At 38.9% G+C, this 21615-nt stretch overlaps 1 protein-coding gene and 1 non-coding gene across 2 annotated transcripts in view; one reads left to right on the top strand and one right to left on the bottom strand.

The window, feature by feature from the left end:
- Positions 1 to 2927: 2927 nt before the first annotated feature.
- The window catches only part of LOC118485582, a 30152-nt gene continuing 11464 nt past the window's right edge, over positions 2928 to 21615 (top strand). Inside the window, exon 1 of the mRNA XM_035981826.1 lies at positions 2928 to 3218. Within this exon, the coding sequence (XP_035837719.1) occupies positions 2928 to 3218 (291 nt within the window). The remainder of the gene's footprint in view (positions 3219 to 21615) is intronic.
- Positions 19809 to 19914, bottom strand: LOC118486095. The gene has a single exon (XR_004877951.1). It is a non-coding gene; the product is annotated as a small nucleolar RNA R71 (small nucleolar RNA).

Here is a 21615-nt window from a genome sequence, read left to right as displayed (position 1 = left end):
CTATAACACATCCCATCGCACGTACTAACACTCACGATGATGTTGAGTGATGACCTATTCTACCCTCCTCGATAGTCGTGATGTGTCGCAACGTAACGCATATTCGAAACGCGCAACTCGATTATTGCAACACAGACTTTGAAATGTGGATATTTATACGACCCTTTGTAACTAATTATAATAAATATATGAATGTGGGTATGAAGATGTGTGACCAAACTATCGCAAAGCTTAATGAACAAAACGATACATCGAAACGCAAAACGCCGGAGACCACCGATCGAGTGACTGATCGATCGGATGGCCAACCGATAGGATTGCCACCCGATCGGATTACCACCCAATCGGACAGCCACCCGATCGGATTGCCATCCGATCCATGGCACCCCATCACCTTTTCCCCTCTTCACCTATAAATAGCACATGTCACATCACTTGAACAGTGATGTGACAGCTCTCACTCGACCAGCACGCTCAAGCCCGTTTTTCTCTCGATTTCTTGCGATTCTTGTAAGTTTCTACCTCAAATCTTGTACTTTCATGATCTACGCGCACTCCTTCACCTTTCTATCTTTCGAATCTTAACTTTTAACCGTGAAATCACCGGATCCGAGGTGTTCTAGGATGACGTCATCATGGAGTTCTTATGAACTTCCTATTTTGGCTTCAATCCACCAAGAACAACCTAGATCTGAATGATTTCTACATGAATAAACAAGGATCTTGCATAGATCTGAACATATTCAAGGTGAAAAGGATTGAAAGTCGGTTTTCTAACTTTCTTTCAACTCTTTTACACTCAATGCACTCAAAACCGATAGAATCAGAGCTTGTTCTGATCTTCTACTCTTTCTTAGTGTTGTGTTGGTTCAAGATCTGGAATCTATCCAAGAGATTACTGATTTCGGGTTAAACATGAAACACCGTCTCGAACAGCCGACTGGTCGGACTAGGGGGTTCGTGTCCGAACGGGTCACTTGGGTCTTGACGAGTTTTTGTTGTTTAGCACGTTATCACATTATCTCGATCAAAACCGCAAACTTTCAAAACAATCAAGTGTCAAGACGATCAAGGCAGTCGGAACGGATTGCCGTCCGATCGGTTTGCACTTGGTTACTCACTTAAACTATTATTCCAACTTTTCAAGGTTTTGAACGTCGAACGGATTACCGTCCGATCGGATTGCCGTCCGATCGAACGACTATCCGAGCATGTGACTTTTGGGACTTAAACAAATTTTCAACATGTTCAAGACATAGTCAGTTCCAAAGGATTGCCACCCGATCGGATTGCAATCCGATCGAGTGACAAACTGCTGTGAACTTGTTCTCACTAAGTGTCCTACTAATCGGGTCGTCACCCGATCGAACCGCCATCCCATCGATCGACCTGAAAGGTAGAGATACTTCTCTGTTTTCAAAATGCTACAACGAAAACTTCAAAAGACAAACCATCATACACAAACACATCCTTACCAAACGAGGTGACAATCCAATCGAATGGCCACCCGATCGGATTGCCATCCGATCGGATTACTATCCGATCGGATTACCATTCGACACTTGGTTCACTCGCCACCATTTAACGCACAGTTCGACGCTTACGCTATCAATTTGTAATCAGGCTAATCTCATACGCGCTCCCTTCAATCCAACCAAGTTGTGTTTACTTGCTGAACACCGACTGTGAGTATACTCGAACCCTTTTTTTATCGCATTTTGGGTGTAACATACGTTCCTATCAATCAAAGTTATCAAAACGAATTATTCAATCAAACTATTTATCACTTGCGAATAACTGTTATGCATATTTACACGTGATGCTAGTTACACATGTGTTAGGACTTATACTCGCGAGGTCCGACCTTAACTAGTATAGTACTATAGAACCCGACGGGGTCTAGTTAGGATGAATAGCAATCGCAATCGCAGCTCGAGTGACTTAGCTGGTAGTGTCTGTCTTTTATGCATGTATGTTGAGGTATCTCGTTTATGTATTTGGTAATTGGCAGCACTTCTAACTATTTACACTACTCTATCAAAAACTTGTATACTCGCCAATACTTTTGTATTGACGTTGTTTTAACGTATGTTGCAGGTTTAGTCGCCGTCTACATCAAATCAAGTTAGGAAGTCTAGAAACACACCTAAAATCTAGGTTGTCGGATTTGCATTGTTTGAGAGAACATGAAATACGTGACGACTTATATGGATGTATTTGTGTATTAGTATGGGATAATGAACGCATTAAATACTGTCGCAATTTAGTTGTTATGGATTCTCTTGAGCAATCTGATTCCCCTAGTGCCGCGCCCTGATGATTCCGCCATCGATTGGGGTGTGACAATATTCACATAACCAAACACACCTGTTCATAAAACGAGACCAAATTCGAGCACCGATTCTTCCAGTTCCACACCTTTGGTACCATATCTAAAAAAAAGCATGAAATCAAAACAATCGAAAGCACAATTTCACAAATTTAACAAAATATCAACACATATATGAATAAAAACTACAATAAAAGAAACACGTACCTGAATAACGAATACAGTAGAAACTCTATAAAATAATACACTTGGGACCACCAAAATTTATTAATTAAAAGAGTTATTAATTAATCGATAAATTAATAATCATTAATTTATATATTAATTAATATTTTATTAATTTATAGTAGAATACTTAGTTTACAAACACCTTTCAAGCTTCCACTTAATTATTGTATACAATGCATGTATATCAAATGAACGACCCAATTTGAAAGAAACCTTCAATCTCCCACCTTATTATGCTTCTTGTGTTCAATGTATCACTTTATGGACATTAAAAATATTTTCTATATAAATACAAGATCAAAATAGGTTAACACAAACAAATCATACACACAACATGGCTTCCCATCTTAAAGGTGTGAAAAAAACAACAATGACAGACGAGATTCGAAGAGTATTATGCAAGCACAACAAGGATAATCCAAGTCTCACTCAAAAGCAATTGCAAGAATGGGTTCATAGTAACTATGGTTTGCAGGTGAGTCAAGCGAAAATATCGAATATAGTTAAGCGGTCTTTAGAGTATCTCTCACTTGCTCCCGAAAGAGGCGATGTTAAGCGACACAAACCGGAAAAATTTCCCGACCTAGAAAAATCTCTCTATGAATGGATTCTTCAATATCAAGAACATGTGAATATGACAGGTGAACTAATCATCGAGAAGGTGAAAAAGTTCATGAAAGATATGTATCCAGTGGATACTCCAGACTTTACTTTTTCATTCATGTAATATGTTATATATAAGGAATTATTAATTTATATTTTATATGGGGTCTAAAGAAATTATCAAAAATGTATTATCTTATAATTTTTGCGAATTATTAATTTAGCACCCTATCCCCGAGTCGGGACCGGCAAAAAATATTATCTTAGAGAGTTTATTAAATAATCGAGTATTAATTTATCGAGTTTCTACTGTACAATTATACGAGTGGGCGAGTGGGCGTACAGTTGAAGTGTAGTGCGATTCATAGCCTTGCATCTCATTGCATCTGCAAATCGGTTCTCCTGATTGCATCTTTCAGGCTACCCGTGGAAACGTATTCATAAACCAAGCATCTGGGTTTCGTTTGCAGAGTGGAGTGCAGATATTTATGATAGATTTGTGATGAGAAAGATGTAAAACATGAATTGTATAGAAGAAAAGGAGGTGGCGAGTCGACTGAAAATGGGAAGCTAATGTTTCTTTTTAGGAATACTACAGATGAAATTATTGAGGGAGTTCAAATTAGGAGCCAGAAGGGTTGGGAGAGAATTTTTGGGGTTGAAAATGTTGGGATAAAACTAATATCCAAAATTTTAATAATATAAACTTATAAAAAGTAATTTAAATTTATACAATATTATTGTAAAAGATATATAAATTACATATTAATATATATAACATTTAGTGAATGTTCTTATCTACAGTATATGGATTAGACAATAAAGACATCTTAATTTCAATTCTGTCATCAAGACTTTCTTAACCAAACAAGCTTACCAACTCCTAGCATCTTTTAGTTTGGTATTTTTTTTTCTTTTTCCTTTTTTTGGTTACTCCCAGTTAAGTTTCCAAGTTGTAATTTTTGTTGCCAAATTTTCTAAAAACTTTTTAATTCTTCGACTTTCTAATACGTGTCGGTATAAATATGAGTTCGTCTACATTTTGCGTCATGTGAATTACGAATTACTTGGTGTTATAATTTCGGTTTTTCCTTTATGTTTTCCCAGTTTTGGTCATTCTTTGCTGCTCCCAATTGCTGGTAGCAAAGTTTTACGCCTCGCGTCGACTCAAAACTAGTTATGTATAAAAAGTAAATTGTCTAATCTATTAAGCCCCAATAGGCCCATTAAGACATATTAGATCTACTATTGTACATTGTGTTCATGTATGATGCCCTATTGTCTATTGTGGTCGATTAAGGCCTAGTGTGGCTCATTAAGATATATTGAATTTACTATTATGTATTGTGATCCATTAAGGTTCAATATGGTCCATTAAAACATGTATGATCTTATATTGTCCATTGTGGTCCATCAAGGCCCATCAAGACATGTATGATCTACTATTGTACGTTGTGGTCCATTAAGACATTTATGATCTACTATTATCCATTGTGATCCATTAAGGCCCAACATGGTTCATTAAGATATGTATGATCTATTGTTGTTCATTATGATCTATTAAGGCCTAAGATGGTCCATTAGGATATGTATAATCTACTATTGTCCATTGTGGTCCATGAAGGCCCAACATAGTCCATTACGACATGTATGATCTGCTATTGTCCATTGTGGCCCATGAAGGCCCAACATGGTCCATTACGACATGTATGATCTGCTATTGTACATTATGATCCATTAAGGCCCAATATGGTCCATTACGACATGTATGATTTACTATTTTCATTGTGATCCATCAAAGCCTACTATGGTCAATTAAGACATATGGGATCTACTATTGTACATTGTGATCCATCAAGGTCCAACATGGTACATACCAAACTAAGATAAGCTTCAATCGATATCAACAGCTATCCAAATCAAGCCCTAATTTCAAACTTCAAAGTTATTCAACCATTCACAGCCAAATCAAACATTATTATCAGAAAAAAAGCCCCGATAAATGAACAGAACTAAATTCATAACACATAATTACCATGGAATCAACCAGAAATTTCGGTTATAATCTCAAAGTTTTGGTGTAATCACCTACCAAACTAAGATGAGCTTCAATCGATGTTGATGCACTGTGAAAATTGGATATTATCAATGATACGCGGTGAAGGAGAACGTATGGCAGGAGGTGATGGATTAGGGTTCCAATTGGAATTAGGAGGTGGAGGGTGGATGGTCACATAAAGCAATTAATGTGTGACCACATACTAGTAATCGCCATACATATCTTTTGTTTTGTCACACACATAAACTTAAAGTGGCTAATAAACGATGTATTTTGGTTACACAAAATTAATATAAGTGATCATATGTATTAGTTTCTAGCCAAGTATCATAGTCGTATATTACATTTAGCCACACTTTTTTAGCATTGCTAATACATGTCACATTTTTTTTTTCTAAAGTGTGGCTAAAGGTTTCCAACTAATGTGTTTTTGGTAACATGAATCAAAAATCAAACAAATACTATGGCCGTTGGTCACATTTGGTCACACTTTTTCTAGTGTGCCTAGTAAATGTCACATTTTTGTAAGTGTGACTAAAGGGTTGAACTGTTATACAATGGTCACATGAAAAATAAAATGTTTGGTGAAAAGTCTTCTGAATGACCTTTAGCCACAAATTTATTCGAATGTGTGGCAAGGCGGTTTGGGCAAATCTGTGGTCGTAGCCTCTTTGGTCACTTTTTTATGTGAAAGTATGGCTAAAGATTTCAGAAATGTGTGTTTTTGGTCACATGAATATAAAATCAAACAAATACCATGACGGTTGATCACATTTGGCCACACTTTTCAAGTGTGGCTAGTAAATGTCATGTTTTTTTCTTAAAATGTGGCTAAAAGTTTTGAGTTGTTATTCAATGGTCATATGAATAAATAAAATGTATGGCTAAAACTAGGCTAGAAGGTTTGGAACGTCACTAAAGACCTTTAGCCACACATTTATTTGAAACTGTGGCATGGAGGTTTTCTGTATTGACAACTAGTACCTACCAAATAGGAAAAACGACTTTCAGTACAATTAGCACAAAACTTGTTACAAACCTTACAAACACCATCTAAAAACTTATAGTGAATAGTTGATATGATGATTAGACCACAAAACTTTAGTGAATAGTTGATAGGATGATTAGACCACAAAACTTATAGTGAAATGTTGGACTTCTTCATCCAAATGAATTTGTAAGATCTGTACTTAAAGGTCTCTATCTTTCTTACATAGTTGATAGATTAGACCACGGAAGGACTCCATCCGATACTTAACAGACGAATAACAGTATCATTTAATGAAATTTAACGTATATACCGCATTCGAAGATTCTTGCATCACAAAGCCACTGTGTTTACATGCAGTGTACAGTGTTCTAATATCACCATATTCAACCATTCTAAACCCTAGCTACAAACAAACCAACAAACCCCGGATACTGAAAACGTTATCTAAAGAATTACTAAAATTTATTAAACGATTGTTTGGTTTTACACAAAAAAAATTAAAAATATATACGGCTCGTATAACCTTATACGGCCCGTATACAGATCTTAAAACCAAAAAACTGATCAAACCTCAAAAAATAAACACATTTGGCCGTATAGCGTTGTATTGCTCGCATACACATGTATACAGGTCGTATAATGTTATACGGTCCGTATACATGTAAAACAAAAAAAAAAGATTCCACTACATTTATTTCTGTTCAAAATCATTCTATACGGGCCGTATAACCTTATACGGCCCGTATACCTTAAGGATGTGAAAATAAGATTATAGAGGGGTATGTATATTATCACCTTTAAAAAATGGTTTCAAAATCATAGAATGGTTCCACTTTGTAATGTACACTAATTGCTATGATAAGACGGTGACATGTCAACGATATTTTATGTGGCTGTGATTTTTAGTTTTTGTTCACATTTATCTCAGACTTTAAATTATGACACAGAGACCACAACTGTCGGCTCCAGCAGGGTATGAGCTAGGGGTGCAAACGAGCCGAGTCATGCGAGCCTGAGCTCGATTAACATATGAGAGCTTGGGCTCGAGCGCGACTCGATTCGAGCTTTGTTTTCAAAGCTCGAGCTCGACTCGTTGGTATTTTCTCATGCTCGAGCTTGACTCGTTGGTATTTTCTCAAGCTCGAGCTCGGCTCGAGCTTAGCTCATTTATTATCTATAAATTAATATATTAAATAAAAATAATATAAATAATAGATTTTTTATGCTCGGGAGCTCGATAAGTGAAGCTCAGCTCTGGCTCGTTTACTATATAAGCTTATTTTTAGGTTCGAGGTCGGCTTATAAACAAGTTTAAATAAGCTCGGCTAGGCTCATTTAGGCTAAGGCTCAATAAGGCTCGAGCTCGGGTTCGATAAACAAACGAGCTTTATTTTAGGCTCAAGCTCGGCTCGGTCTCGATAAGACTCGGCTCGTTTAGAGCTTTTTCTCGAGCCGATCTCAAGTAGCTGGCGAGCCGCACAGCTCGTTTGCACCCCTAGTATAAGTAGAGGCTGGGACGGGTTGAGGCTTAGATGGGAGAGTTAGTTTCTCAAATGGGTCAGGTAGTTAGTTAGCTTTAGTAGATATTGGATGCGATTGCAGCGCATCTGACTGTTGTCGGTGTGCCCGTCCTTGCACGACCGGGTGCTCCACCACAACCACTACCACCACAATCACCATCGCAATAATGATTAGTATTGTGTTTTGCTTTTGTTGTATTTTGATATAAAACATTGTAATGATTATTGTAAATGTTTGTCTTATTTTATTTTTGATGGTTACTTGTATCTTACTAGACTAACGTAATGTTTATCGTACTCGTTTGTTTATTTAGTTATATCCTGATTGTTCAACGTGGATTGTAATAAATTTAGCTTTTTAACAACTTGTATCTTAATAATTCAATGTTTAACACAATTAATTCATCTAAAATATAATTTATATATTATACTAAATATTTAAAGATATTAAAAGTATGAAAACTCGTATACATATTTTCAAAAGTTTTTTTTTGACATAAACTCGTTATACGTTTCGTTTCGTTTCGTTTATCAAAGTAGTTTTTTTAACGTAAACTCACTATATGTTTTCATTTAAAATTTATTAAAGTAATTAAAAAACTGTAAAGATGTATACGGCTCGTATATTGGCTTCCAAACTCATTTTCTCAACAAAAAGACAACCAAAATTAAAGTGTGACCTGTTTAAAATTGTATCATCATATGGCATCTATATCGGTCGCATATTAGCTTCCAAACTGTATAATGCTTATATAGTAGAAACACGGCCAAAAAATACATTTTCTAACTTTTCTTTTCTGGTCTTCTATTATTCACCTACATGACCCGTATTATATGAGTCATATAGGTGTTAAGATGTGTGAATAGTGGACGCCTAGATTTAAATGCTAATCATGAGTAAATACTAACGAACATTAAAGTAGTTTATAGAACTAAAAAATATTAATGATTTGTGAGCATACATTATACATGCAACGCCCTATCCACAATCCAGTACACGGACCACTCTTATGTTAGGTGAATCATGAATGACTTTTGATGCGTGTGAAGTGTTATATATATATTAGGTGTATATTTTAAGCCATTTTTACACTTTTTAGCCAAGTTTTAAATTTATGAACACGATATTCACTAACACTAAACACACATATGGGCAAGTGCACCCATCGTGGACGTAGTATAGTGTTGGTAAGATACCGAGGTCGTCCAAGGACACAAGAGCTTTTAGTACCGGTTTATCCTCAACGTCTAATCAAATCAAAATGTTAGAAAAAAGGTTTTTAAACTAGAAAAATAAAACTAACTAAAATGCAGAAAAGTAAAATAAAAATAAAAACAGATATACAAGATGAATCACTTGGATCCGACTCGTGTGTAGTGTAACCTTTGATTATTTTCGCACTTTTGCACTTGTTTAAGAGATTATCTTAGTTATTGTGGTAGGCCCCACTTTTGAAGGCAACGTTACCCTCAACCCAGTAGTTTGAGTCAGCAAGGATACAATCCTAAAGAGTCGGATTATTGAAAGATAATTAATTTAAGTTATTAATGCATAATGTGGTAGGCCCCTCTTTTGAATGTGACGTTACCCTCGGCTAAGTAGTCTGAGTCAGCAGGGATACAGTCCTAAGTAGCCGGGTTAAAGTTTTAATAGTAGTTTAACTTATGAGGGGATCAAAGAGTTTGGACCCCCGCCATCCAATACCGTTGGGTATTGAAGGAGGTCCTACTAAATTTGACCCAGGTCCTTTGCACGATCTATACACTGAACAATGGCAAGACTCTTACCAAACCGTTCCCTTAACCCCCGACCAGGTAGCCAACATACCTCCATATAGACCGTGGATATATGAATGATGAAAATCTTTTATTTTATATAGACAGTAAAATAATGCCAAGACACCACGGACAAACGATAAGGAAGAATCACCTTCCACATAAGAAACTAGTAATTAAAGCCATTAATACAAAACCAATTAAAAAGTGCAAAAGATTAAAAATAAAAAGTATTACATTAAACACTTGTCTTCACCAAGTGATGTAAGAGACTTAGGCAAACATGGCCTTTGATTGTCAAAAACTCTTACGATCAATCTTGGATCCCGAGACGACTCACACACTCTATGATGGACAATGGATGATGGTGGTGGATGATGGTGTTGTGATGGTGGTGGGTGGTGGGTGAAGTGTGAGGGAGGTGGTGTGCCAAGGGATGAGTTGCAAGAGCTCCAAGCACTCCTATTTATAGGCTGAACAGAAGCTCGGGCACGGACCCGTGTCCATCCTCCTCTCTTTCTTTATTAAATGCAGTTTGTCTGCATTAGTTGACCATGGCCTCGTGTCCGCTGAGCACGACCCCGTGTGCAGAATCATATCTGTACTATCAAGATTTGTCTGGATTCCGCGAATCTTATAGTTGACCACGGCCTCGTGTCCGCTGAGCACGGCCCCGTGGTGGGCGATGAAAGCTTCTACCACTTTGTCTTTTCTGCTGACACTTGGGCACGCCCCCGTGCTCACAGAGCACGGGGCGTGTTCAGTCTTCTGTCTTATTGTTTTGCTTGGGAAGATGCTGTCAGGAGGTCGGGCATGCCACGTTTGTTCCTTTTCTTGTATTTATGTTAGATTTAGCTGCCTTTTTGCTTCTTTTGTCTATTTGAGCTCATTTAATCCTGAAAATACCAAAGGAAGACAAAAGCACACTTTTTCCAAAATTTGTACCAAAAAAGGGTTAGTTTTATGCCACAATTGATGTAATTTATATGTTGAATTCTGTGCACATCAAATACCCCCACACTTGAATCTTTGCTTGTCCTCAAGCAAAACTCTTTATAATGTGGCTTTTTCACTCCCAAATGGAATGGGTAGAAGAGAAGGTTTTTGGGCTTGTCATAGAGTGTCGTGATTTCCAAGATTCTTTATTTAAGTTTTATTTTTATTTATTTACAATCCTATTCGTCATGAATTATTAAAAACGTTTCATAAGATCAATTACTTATTAGGGCATAATATGCCTTTTTAAAATTCTATTTATATACAAGTTCACATACCTCACGGGGGATCAGTCAACACTCGGCCGAAGGTGTATTTTCTAGTGAATCACTCGAGAGCGGCATGGAACTTACTTCTACCATAAGCTTGCCAAGCAATCAATCCTCCTCCTTTTTAACTATATACCTTTGTAAATATCAAGAGGACTTTTTGGGTGAGAGGTTAGGCTTGGGCTAAAGGTGGGTGGTTGGGTTAGTGGTTAGTAAAAGGGCGAAAAGCATAAAAAGCGTCGGTTTTTGAAAGACTTTTTATTTTTCACAATTTTATTTTATTTTGATGAACCATTTCTTTCAAACAAAGTTATTTTTGATAAACTTGTTTGTTTATTTGGTTTCATCAAATTATTTTTTTTCAAGTCATAAGAAAAACCGAGCTTTGTTACTAAAAGAAAGGGTTAAAATAAAAAAGGGTTTTGGTGGGTAAAAAGGGTGTTTGTTTTTGGGTTAAAAATGAAAAGGTTTAGGCTCAAAGGGGTTAACTAGGGGGATTTTGGGTAGGTGGTAAAAAAATGAAAAATAATGGTGTAGAAAGAAAAAGGGTTAGTCCTAATGCCTCCATCATTTACTTACTTGGGTTTAGGTTGGTAAGGACCGGGAATGTATTGTCGTGGCAAGTTCTAGAGTCATAAGAACCAAGCGGCTATTCACACAAGAAATGAAAAATGAGCATTTAGTGTAAAGATATGTATTTGTATGCTCAATAAAGGCTCAAAACTCACTTTTGTGGGAATGGGTTTTTATGTGATCAAGTATATATAATCCAATTTTAACTAAGGTTGTCATGCCGTTTCATAATTTTCTTATGTTGGTTTTTTTTTATCACGACGCTATCGGTTGTAAATTTGTAAAAATATAACCTTGTTAGAACTTGAAATTCCCAACTTAAACCTAGACAAGTAAAAAGGAAAATGAAATTTTTTTTGAAAAAAATTTGGGGTGATTAGCGGTTCCAATAGAGTTTTGTGTAAGGCTTGTTAATTAGGACTTGCAAGATTCAAAGTTTTAGCATCCCCCCCCCCACACTTAAATTACACATTGTCCTCAATGTGTCCCAAAAATAAGTTTTTAGGTTGATTGAATGTGTAAAAGGGTGTTAAAAGCAAAATTTTATGTTACTGGCACTCTGGACACGACCCCGTGTCGGATGGACACGACGCCGTGTTCAGGTGCCAGTAACGAAAACTTACAGAAGGTGGACACGGGGGCGTGTTGGCTGGACACGACCCCGTGTCTGGCAAAAATCTGCAGAAATTAAACAAACAACAGGTCTGGGAGGTGGGCACGGGGGCATGTCAGCCGGACACGACCCCGTGTAGACAGTCTGCAAGGTTGAAAAACAGGTTTCTAGCTCCGGTTTTCCTGTCCCGACTTTAGTAGTACTAATGTTTAGTACTCTAAGCCTCGTATGTACCTGTTTTATCAATAAATGCCACACCAAACAATACCAAACATCCTAGATTATCAAGTTCAACATCCAAACCACCAAGTTAAATTAAAAACAAAAGTAGAAATAAAAAGAAGTTAGGGAAAGTAAATTGTTTAACACTCGGCACGCAGGCCGGAAATTGTTTGATAGAAAAGGGGGGGTTTAACCTGTGGGATCACCAACCACCTGCTCCTGCTCCTACTCCACCCGCCTAGTCCATGTCTTCATCACTTTCCTCGTCATCACCTCCTCCTCCATGCCCCGCCATGTACTCCCGGATGCTTCCAATATCATCTTGGATATCGGAGATGCTTCTATCAATGGCTCTGACCCGGTTGTATGTGTTGTTGGTGAGGTTGTAGGTGTTCCTGGTGCACATAAGGTTTTCCTGCAAAAGATCATGTAAACTCTGAAAGTTAGGAAAACCACCTCCTTGTGAGGACGATTGGCCCGGATCACCGTGAGGATGGTATTGGTAGTGGGGAGGTTGTTGAAACTGTGGAGCATGAAGGACTAGCGCCTCTTGCGGGTTCCATGCATGCCCTTGCATCCTCTGAAAGCTAACCGACCCGTCTTCCGCCTCATAGATTAGGTTCATGGAGCGGCAGATGTGCCCATCGACTCTTCTCGACCATGGGCTTCTTTCGAAAGACCTAGGTATGTTCACGAAGTGCTTGAAGAGACGGTATACCCACCCCCCGAAGAAGATAGGGGCTGGTTCATGAGCTAGCCGGTTCAGATGCATGTTTCATAGCAGGAGATATGGAACATCGAGGTGTCTCCGGGTATGAATGCAGTGAAGGACTATCAAATCTCTCAACGCAACAACGCCACCACTATCATGCCTTTGGCTTAGAGAGTAACCGAGGACCCTATGGATGTATCGGTAGAGTGGGTCCCACAACTTAGTACTCTTTGTGCTGCTTGGGTTGTAGTGCCCTTCACCAATCTGAGCCCACGCGGCTTGGCACTCGTTCTCATCCAAATCTCACACCCCTCCGGTGTTCTCTTCACTCCCCGAATCTTCCTCCGTATACAACCCAACTATTGCCCCGAATTGTGCCATTGAGATCGAGTACTTCGTTCCACCATATCGGAATGCCACCCCATCATTGTCGAAAGGGTCGCACCTTGAATTGAAAGTGAAGGTGCTATAGAACTCCATAGTGCACTCATGGACGGAACGAAGTCTAGTGGTTAGGGCAATCCTTAGTGGGCCGGTAACGAGGTTGTTAAACCGGTCAAGTTGGTTCACCATGGCTAAGAGATCCGTGCACACTTGTCTTGGGTATTCTTTCGGTCTTGTTTGAAGTATGTCATATCTGGCCCTAGCATCGAGCTCATTTGCGTTGAATCTTGTGAACTTCTTCGACATCTGAAAGAATACACCAAAAGTTAGTACGAAATAATGAAATTTTTCAGAGAAAACTGAAAACAGTGGCTGGACACGGCCCCGTGCTCAGCGGGCACGACCCCGTGTCCAGGCGTCTGTTACTCAAAAATTCCATTTTTCGACCCGGTCCCAAAAACTTGAAAACTTTTGGTTAAGTATGTGCGGTTTCCCCCGAAAATGAAACCCCAAGTGCCGTTTTTCTCAAAACAAACCGTTTACCCCTTCGATTTTATCTTTTTCGGTTCAAAAACAAGGGTTTGGGGTTTTTGTGAGAAATCGGGCAAATCTATCAACAATACAAGTGGGTTTACTTTCCATAACACCAATCTATACTAATGTTAACAGATTTAAGCAAAAATTTGAGGTTTGATCCGGATGAACTTCAAGAACCCTAGATTTTTCCCCAAATTTTTGATGTGTTAACTACATACAAGTAACTAATCTAACTACTAATGGGGATAGAATCATACCTTGATGTTGTTAGAACAACAGGAGACGTTGAAAATCTGCGAAAAATCGCCTGGACCAGAGAGTTTTGTGGGGAAACGGGTCGTGTTGAACTGAAGAAATTGTTTTGAAAAGGGTTTTAACCCGACAGTTGCGTCGACACGGCCCCGTGTTCAGTGGACACGGCCCCGTGCCGAGCAAAGTTTTTTATTTTTTATTATTTTATAGTGCTCGTGTGAGTGCCCTGTTTTCCCAAAACTCTGATAGAAGACTTACCAGTTTCGATGTTCATCCGGTTGTTCGTAACTTACCAGGTATGATGTTGATGCCTTTACTCGTCGACCGTTTGAAGCAAGATCTCTTCCTCATCCTCAATGAATCCTTGATAGAGTTTCAGCCGTTCGCCATTGACTTTGAATGGAATTCCATTCCGAGATTTAATTTCTACTGCACCGTGAGGAAAAATATGGGTGATGGAAAAAGGTCCTGACCACCTAGATTTTAGTTTACCCGGAAATAATCGAATTCGTGAATTAAACAATAGAACTTGATCTCCTACTCGAAATTCATTAGGTTTAATGTGTTTGTCATGCAAAATTTTCATTCTTTCCTTATAAATTTCAGAGTTAGAGTATGCATAATTCCTTAATTCGTCTAACTCATTTATTTGACAAAATCGATTTTTACCGGCAAATTCTAAATCTAAGTTTACATTTTTTTATTGCCCAGTAGGCCTTGTGAGCTATTTCTACCGGCAAATGACAACTTTTTCCATAGACGAGCTTGTACGGGGTTGTGCCTATTGTTGTTTTATAAGCAGTTCGAAAAGCCCATAAAGCATCATCTAATTTATCAGCCCATGCCTTTTTATTGAATCCTACAGTTTTTTCAAGTATTCGTTTTAAACCTCTATTAGTCACTTCGGCTTGTCCGTTTGTTTGAGGGTGATATGCTGTTGAGACCCGGTGATAGACCCCATATCTTGTTAAGATTTTTTCGAGTTGATGATTACAAAAATGGGTACCTCTATCACTTATTAATGCTTTAGGTGTGCCAAAACGAGAGAATATTTTTTTTCATAAATCTTACCATGACTCTTCCATCATTTGTTGGAAGTGCCTCGGCCTCGGCCCATTTAGACAAGTAATCTACTGCCACAAGTATATATTTGTTTCCTTTTGACAGCGGGAAAGGTCCCATAAAGTCGAGTCCCCACACATAAAAAATTTCACAAACGAGAATGCCATTTTGTGGCATTTCATTTTTGGAAGAAATATTACCTGATATTTGGCAAGCATCACATGTCTTAACTAGACTTTGCACGTCTTTGTAAATGGTCGGCCAATAAAATCCTAAATCAAATACCTTTCGTGCGGTACTAGCGGCACCATGATGTCCTCCGTATAGACCTTCATGACAATGGCGGAGAATTCTTCTTGCTTCACCACCATGTACGCACCTTCAGATGAGTTGGTCGGCACACATTTTGAAAAGATAAGGATCTTCCCAAAAGTAATGCTTCACATTAGAAAAGAATTTTTTTCTTTGGTGATGTGGCCATCCTTTGGCGACTATACCGCTAGCTAAGTAGTTAGCATAGTCGGCATACCATGGTTCTTCCTTGTATTCCACCATCTCTAGGGACTCTCTTGGAAATTTTTCGTTGATTTGCTCGTCCCTAGTTGCCTCCAAAGCTGGGTCTTCTAAGCGCGAAAGATGATCTGCTGCTGTATTTTCTGCTCCTCTTTTGTCTTTGAGTTCAATATCAAATTCTTGGAGGAGTAGAATCCACCTGATCAAACGGGGTTTTGCGTTTTGTTTCTTGAAAAGGTATCGAATGGCTGCATGATCTGTATAGACTATTGTTTTAGAAAGAACAAGATAAGAACGAAATTTATCAAAAGCAAATACCACAGCTAGTAATTCTTTTTCAGTTGTCGTGTAATTCTCTTGTGCATCGTTAAGTGTTTTACTAGCATAATAACTTGGGTGAAAATGCTTTTCTTTTCTTTGTCGCAAGACTGCTCCAACTGCAAAGTCACTTGCATCACACATGATTTCGAAAGTAAATTTCCAATCAGGCGCTATCATGCTAGGTGTATTGACTAGCATTTCCTTGAGGGTTAGAAACGCTTGATTGCAATCCTTGTTAAAGATGAAAGGCACATCTTTTTCAAGTAATTTCGTTAGAGGTCTTGAAATTTTAGAAAATTCTTTGATAAATCGTCTATAAAATCCGGCATGCCCTAAGAAACTTCTGATTGCTCTAACGGAGGATGGTGGAGGTAATCGAGAAATAGTGTCTATTTTTGCTCGATCAACTTCCATTCCGTCGCTTGAGACCTTGTGACCGAGTTCTATTCCCTCTGTTACCATGAAATGGCATTTTTCCCAGTTAAGGGCGAGGTTAGTTTCCCCACATCGGGATAGCATTCGTTCAAGGTTATCGAGGCATTGGTCGTATGAGTCTCCAAATATAGAAAATTTGTCCATGAAGATTTCCATTGTCTTTTCTATCATGTCATGGAAGAGGGCCACCATGCAACGTTGGAATGTTGCGGGGGCATTACATAGACCAAATGGCATGTGTCGATAAGCAAAAGTTTCATAGGGACATGTGAAAGTTGTCTTTTCTTGGTCTTCCGGCGCTATCGGGATTTGAAAGTAACCTGAAAAACCATCCAAGAAACAATAAAATTTATGACCGGATAATCTTTCTAACATTTGATCAATGAAGGATAAAGGAAAGTGATCTTTTCTTGTTGCTTCATTTAATCCTCTATAGTCTATACATACTCTCCATCCTATGACGGTTCTCGTTGGTATTAATTCATTCTTTTCGTTAGTTATTACCGTTATACCTCCTTTCTTTAGAACTACTTGGACAGGACTTACCCAGGGACTATTTGAGATAGGGTATATAAGTCCAGCGTCAAGTAATTTAATGACTTCGTTTTTAACCACTTCTTGCACATTTGGATTTACTCTTCGTTGTGGTTGTATTACCGATTTGTAGTCATCATTCATTAAAATTTTGTGCGTGCACATGGAAGGACTTATTCCTTTAATATCTATAAGCTTCCAAGCGATCGCATTTTTATGTTTTTTCAAAAGTTTAATTAATTTTTCTTTTTCTAAACTATTTAATTTAGACGAAATAATTACAGGTGATTTACCATCGTTGTCTAGAAAAGCATATTCCAAACCTTTCGGATGTTCTTTGAGCTTAAGAGGTGGGTGACGGGTGGTCCTTTGGACAACCCTTAAGCATGTTAAAAGACAAATAATCCTCCACTAAATCGTGTAATTATCTTGAATTAGATAACTACGGTGCTTATGTTTCAGGTGCAGTTTAGGAGCTAAAAGATGGAGTAAACGCAGCTTTGGAGGTGTTGGTGAAGAACGGGTCGAGCGTGGGACACGAGACACAACAAAGAAGTCAAGGAAGCTCACCACCGTAAATTACGGTCCTACCGTAATTTACGGTGGACCTGGATTTTGTTTTCTTCTCCACCGTAACACAGTTTACTAATGCCGTAAAAGAATCATGACCACCGTAAATTACGGTGGAGCCGTAATTTACGGTGGAGTCTGCGAGCAAAATGTGTAACTGCCACTTTTAAGTTGGTTTTTGAGTGTCTTTTGGGTATCTCTCATCATTGGACGGTTCTAGGACATCTTTTGGGCGATTTTGGAGAACTTGGCTTGGTTTTGAACAATTTCAATCATTCGGTTTGTATTTTTGATTCGTATGAACAATAGTTTGATTATGATGATGATGCACCGAGCCATGTCCGGCTAAACTCTTCGGTGATCATCTTAGGTGAATGTTTCTTGAACTTTTGTGTGTTTAATTTCTGCATTTCTAGAATGACAACTTGCGTTGCTTGAATGTCATGGTGTATGTTTGATTGTTTGTAGTTTGTTAATCAATATTGCAATTTCTAGTCTTAATCGTACGTTCTTGGTGCCGTTGGCAACCGAGATATCACGGGAAGGGTTAGGGTTGGTTATTGATTAATTGGTCATCGGGAAACAACCTCGCGTTTATCTAATCCGAGTACTTTGTTCCCTTTTATCACTTCAATCATATATACACGAGTTATGTCTATGTAACTCTTTCTAGTGGAATTACACACAACTGTTTAAAGAAACTGAAACCTAAGGTGATCATTGTTCTCCCCTAATTTGTTTTACAACCAATCTTGATTTGAATTAGTTTTTAATTTAGTTTTCTAAATCAACAAACCAAACTCTTGAATTTTAATTTTCTGCAATTTAGTCTAATAATTAGTTTAAGTACAAAGCTATACAATCGACACATCTTCCACATACTCCCTGAGTTCGATACCCTACTACCACTAACTACAGTTGTTTGGGGATTAAATTTGCGTGACCCACGACATCACGTCAAATTTTGGCGCCGTTGCCGGGGAGTAGTGCGCAACGTGTGTTAGTTTAATAGTTTTGTTTGTTATTTTCGGGTTTACGTTGGTTGTGTTTAGTGTGCAGGTACTTCAGGTGTATGCATACTAGAGGCTCTCACAGGTCATCACCGCTATCGTTTGATCCGGAAATTGAAAGAACGTTAAGACAAAACCGAGTTTTAGTGCGAGAAAACAAAATCATTGGTTCACCCACTTCACCCATTACACCGAGAAACATCATGGCTGATTCTCAGATTCCACCTACAACCAGTCAATCATCCTCATCCTTTATACCTACTTCCACCCAACCATCACCAAACACTACATTACCTAATACCACCGCTGAATTTACACCATCCAATGTTACCCAACCAATCACCACTCAAACTGAGCCTACCATCACCTACAATCCATCCACCACAATCCCACCATTATCCCACTTCTTTCCCCCAACTACGGGTCAATCATCATCCACCTTCACAATTGCACCCAATTCAACTATCGTGCATACTACTTCATCTTTTAGACCACAACAACAACAATCGGGCTTTCAGTATTCGACCATCCCATTTGGGCAGACCTCGGGAATTCAAGGAGATGGTTATGATGAGGGATTTGAAGATTATGAGGGTTATGAAGATGATGGGTACGGTTATGGAGGTTATGGTGATCAAGGGGAGTTTGGGTATTTGCAAAGTCAATCTCAAGGGATGGCAAGTGTTGGTGGAATGCCACAACAACAAATTATACCACAACACATTCGGCCACGACCACAAGGGCCACCAATACAACAACCTATTCCATTGCAACAAGTTCGGCCACAACATGTGCAACCACAATTTCAAAGGCCGATTCAATACCCACCGATGCCCCAACAACCAATTGCACCACAAGGGCCTATACCAAGACCAATGGGTCCTATTCGTCCAAGGGGTCGATTGGGTGTTCCAAGAAGGCATCTTAGGGAACAAGCAAGGGGAATAGAGGCACATTTCAGGCCAATCATTACTCAAAACCCTTCACCGGTGGTCATTCCTCACAACAACCAAGGGAGAACTTTTGAAGTAAGAACAAACTCGTTGCAAAGTTTACCGAAGTACAAAGGGTTAGCAACGGAGGAGCCGTATTTTCATTTAGAGGCCTATGACTCAATTTGCAACACTTTTGGGAGTCAAGGTTGTTCGGCCGATGAAGTCAAGTTGGTCTTATTTCAGTTTTCTTTGGAGGATAAGGCAAAGAAGTGGTTCTACACTTTGCCTTCGGCATCTATTTACACTTGGGGGGAAATGCAACAAACTTTCTTAGACGAGTTCTATACCGCCCAAAAGACCAATGATGCTAGAAAGGGGTTGAGGAGCTTCCAACAACAACATGGTGAGATGTTCCATGAAGCGTTCGAACGATTTAATATGATGATAAAGAATTGCCCTCACCATGGAATCGAATTGTGGGAGTTAATGAATGCCTTTCATGAGGGGTTGAGTGCCGAAGACGCACGTGATTTGATGTCTATCACCGGTGGGACTTTTGGAACAAACTATGAGAATGAAGATTGGGAGTTCTTGGAAAGCATGGCAACTACATCAAAGAGGAAAGCTCAAGCCTCAAGAAGAGCCCGACCGACCACTAACCGACCGCAAGTGCACGCCATAGATGATGGTAATGTTCAAACCACTAACCAAATATATAATGTTTGTGCTTTGTGTAATGAAATAGGTCATGCGGCTGAAAATTGCCAAGGGATGTTGGAAGGGCAATACGAGGAGGTCCATGCGGTTCAAGGTCAAGGTCAAGGAGGAGGTGGTAGGAACTACAACAACATGAATTCTAATACCTACCACCCCGGATTGAGGAACCATCCGAACTTTAGATATGGGAACCCTTCAAATCAAGCGAACCCAAATTTTCAAGGTAGCCAAGGTAATTTTGGTTCACGCCCATCTTACAATAATCAAGGTGGATACCGAGGCGGAAATAACCAAGGTTATCAAAAGCAATACCAAACGGGTCAAGAGCAAGGGGGGTCTTCGGGTGGAAACGAGGTGATGGAGATGCTAAAGAGCATGCAAATGGAGATGCAAAAACGGAACCAACTAGACGAAGTGCGAATGCAAAAAGATGAGGTTCGTGATAAAAGCATCCAATCACTAACAACCCAAATGGGTCAATTAGCAACCGATGTGGCGGAATTGAAGAAAGGAAAGGGTCAACTTCCAAGCGACACTAAGGTAAACCCTTCACATGGTTCGTCACGAGGTAATGTTAATATTAATCATGTTAGTGTTTTAAGAAGTGGGAAAGAATTTAAAGCCAATTTGTCATCCGAATTGGTTGAGGGGGTGGTTGAGGATATCACGGGAATTGAAAGTGATGATGAACTTTCACCGGTTAAACCAAAAGAAACAATTATTAAAAAACCGGGTTTGGGTGAAAGTGAAAAGAATGAAAAAGTTGAGGGTGAACCGAGTTAAGTTCCATTTCCATCGGCCCTACTTGACCCGGGAAAGAAAAATTTTATTGTGTCGAGAGGTCCTCAAAAAGAGGAGATGTGGGATATGTTCAAACAAGTAAAAATAAATCTCCCACTCCTCGATGCAATAAAACAAGTCCCCGCTTATGCAAAATTCTTAAAAGAATTATGTACACAAAAAAGGCAAAACAAAAAGAAAGTGCCTAAGCGGGTGGATTTGACCGGGCAAGTGAGTGCGGTGTTGAATGGGGAGCTTCCTCCTAAGCTCCAAGATCCGGGCACGCCATTGATTAATGTACAAGTTGGTAATTTTCAAATGGCTAAGGCGTTGCTAGATCTCGGAGCTGGAGTTAGCATTTTACCGGGGGGCTTATACGACCAATATGACTTTGGTCCATTAGCAAGGGTGGAGACGACGGTTGTTTTGGCCGATTTGTCCCATATGTTGCCTCGGGGTATGGTTCAAAATGTTATTGTAAAAATTGATGAGTTTTATTACCCGGTGGATTTTTTAGTTTTGGATTACTCATCGGCGGACCCTAAACAACAACAAAATATAATTTTGGGTCGGCCATTTTTAAGCACCGCACATGCTATTATTGATTGTAGGTTTGGTACAGTTGATATGGCGTTTGGAAATCGAAAAATGCGTTTGAGTGTTTTTACTAACAA

Source organism: Helianthus annuus, chromosome 13 (genome assembly GCF_002127325.2).
Source record: "Helianthus annuus cultivar XRQ/B chromosome 13, HanXRQr2.0-SUNRISE, whole genome shotgun sequence".
Lineage (NCBI taxonomy): Eukaryota > Viridiplantae > Streptophyta > Magnoliopsida > Asterales > Asteraceae > Helianthus > Helianthus annuus.
The sequence above is the reverse complement of the archived record's forward strand: the minus strand, read 5'-3'. Positions and strand labels throughout refer to the sequence as shown.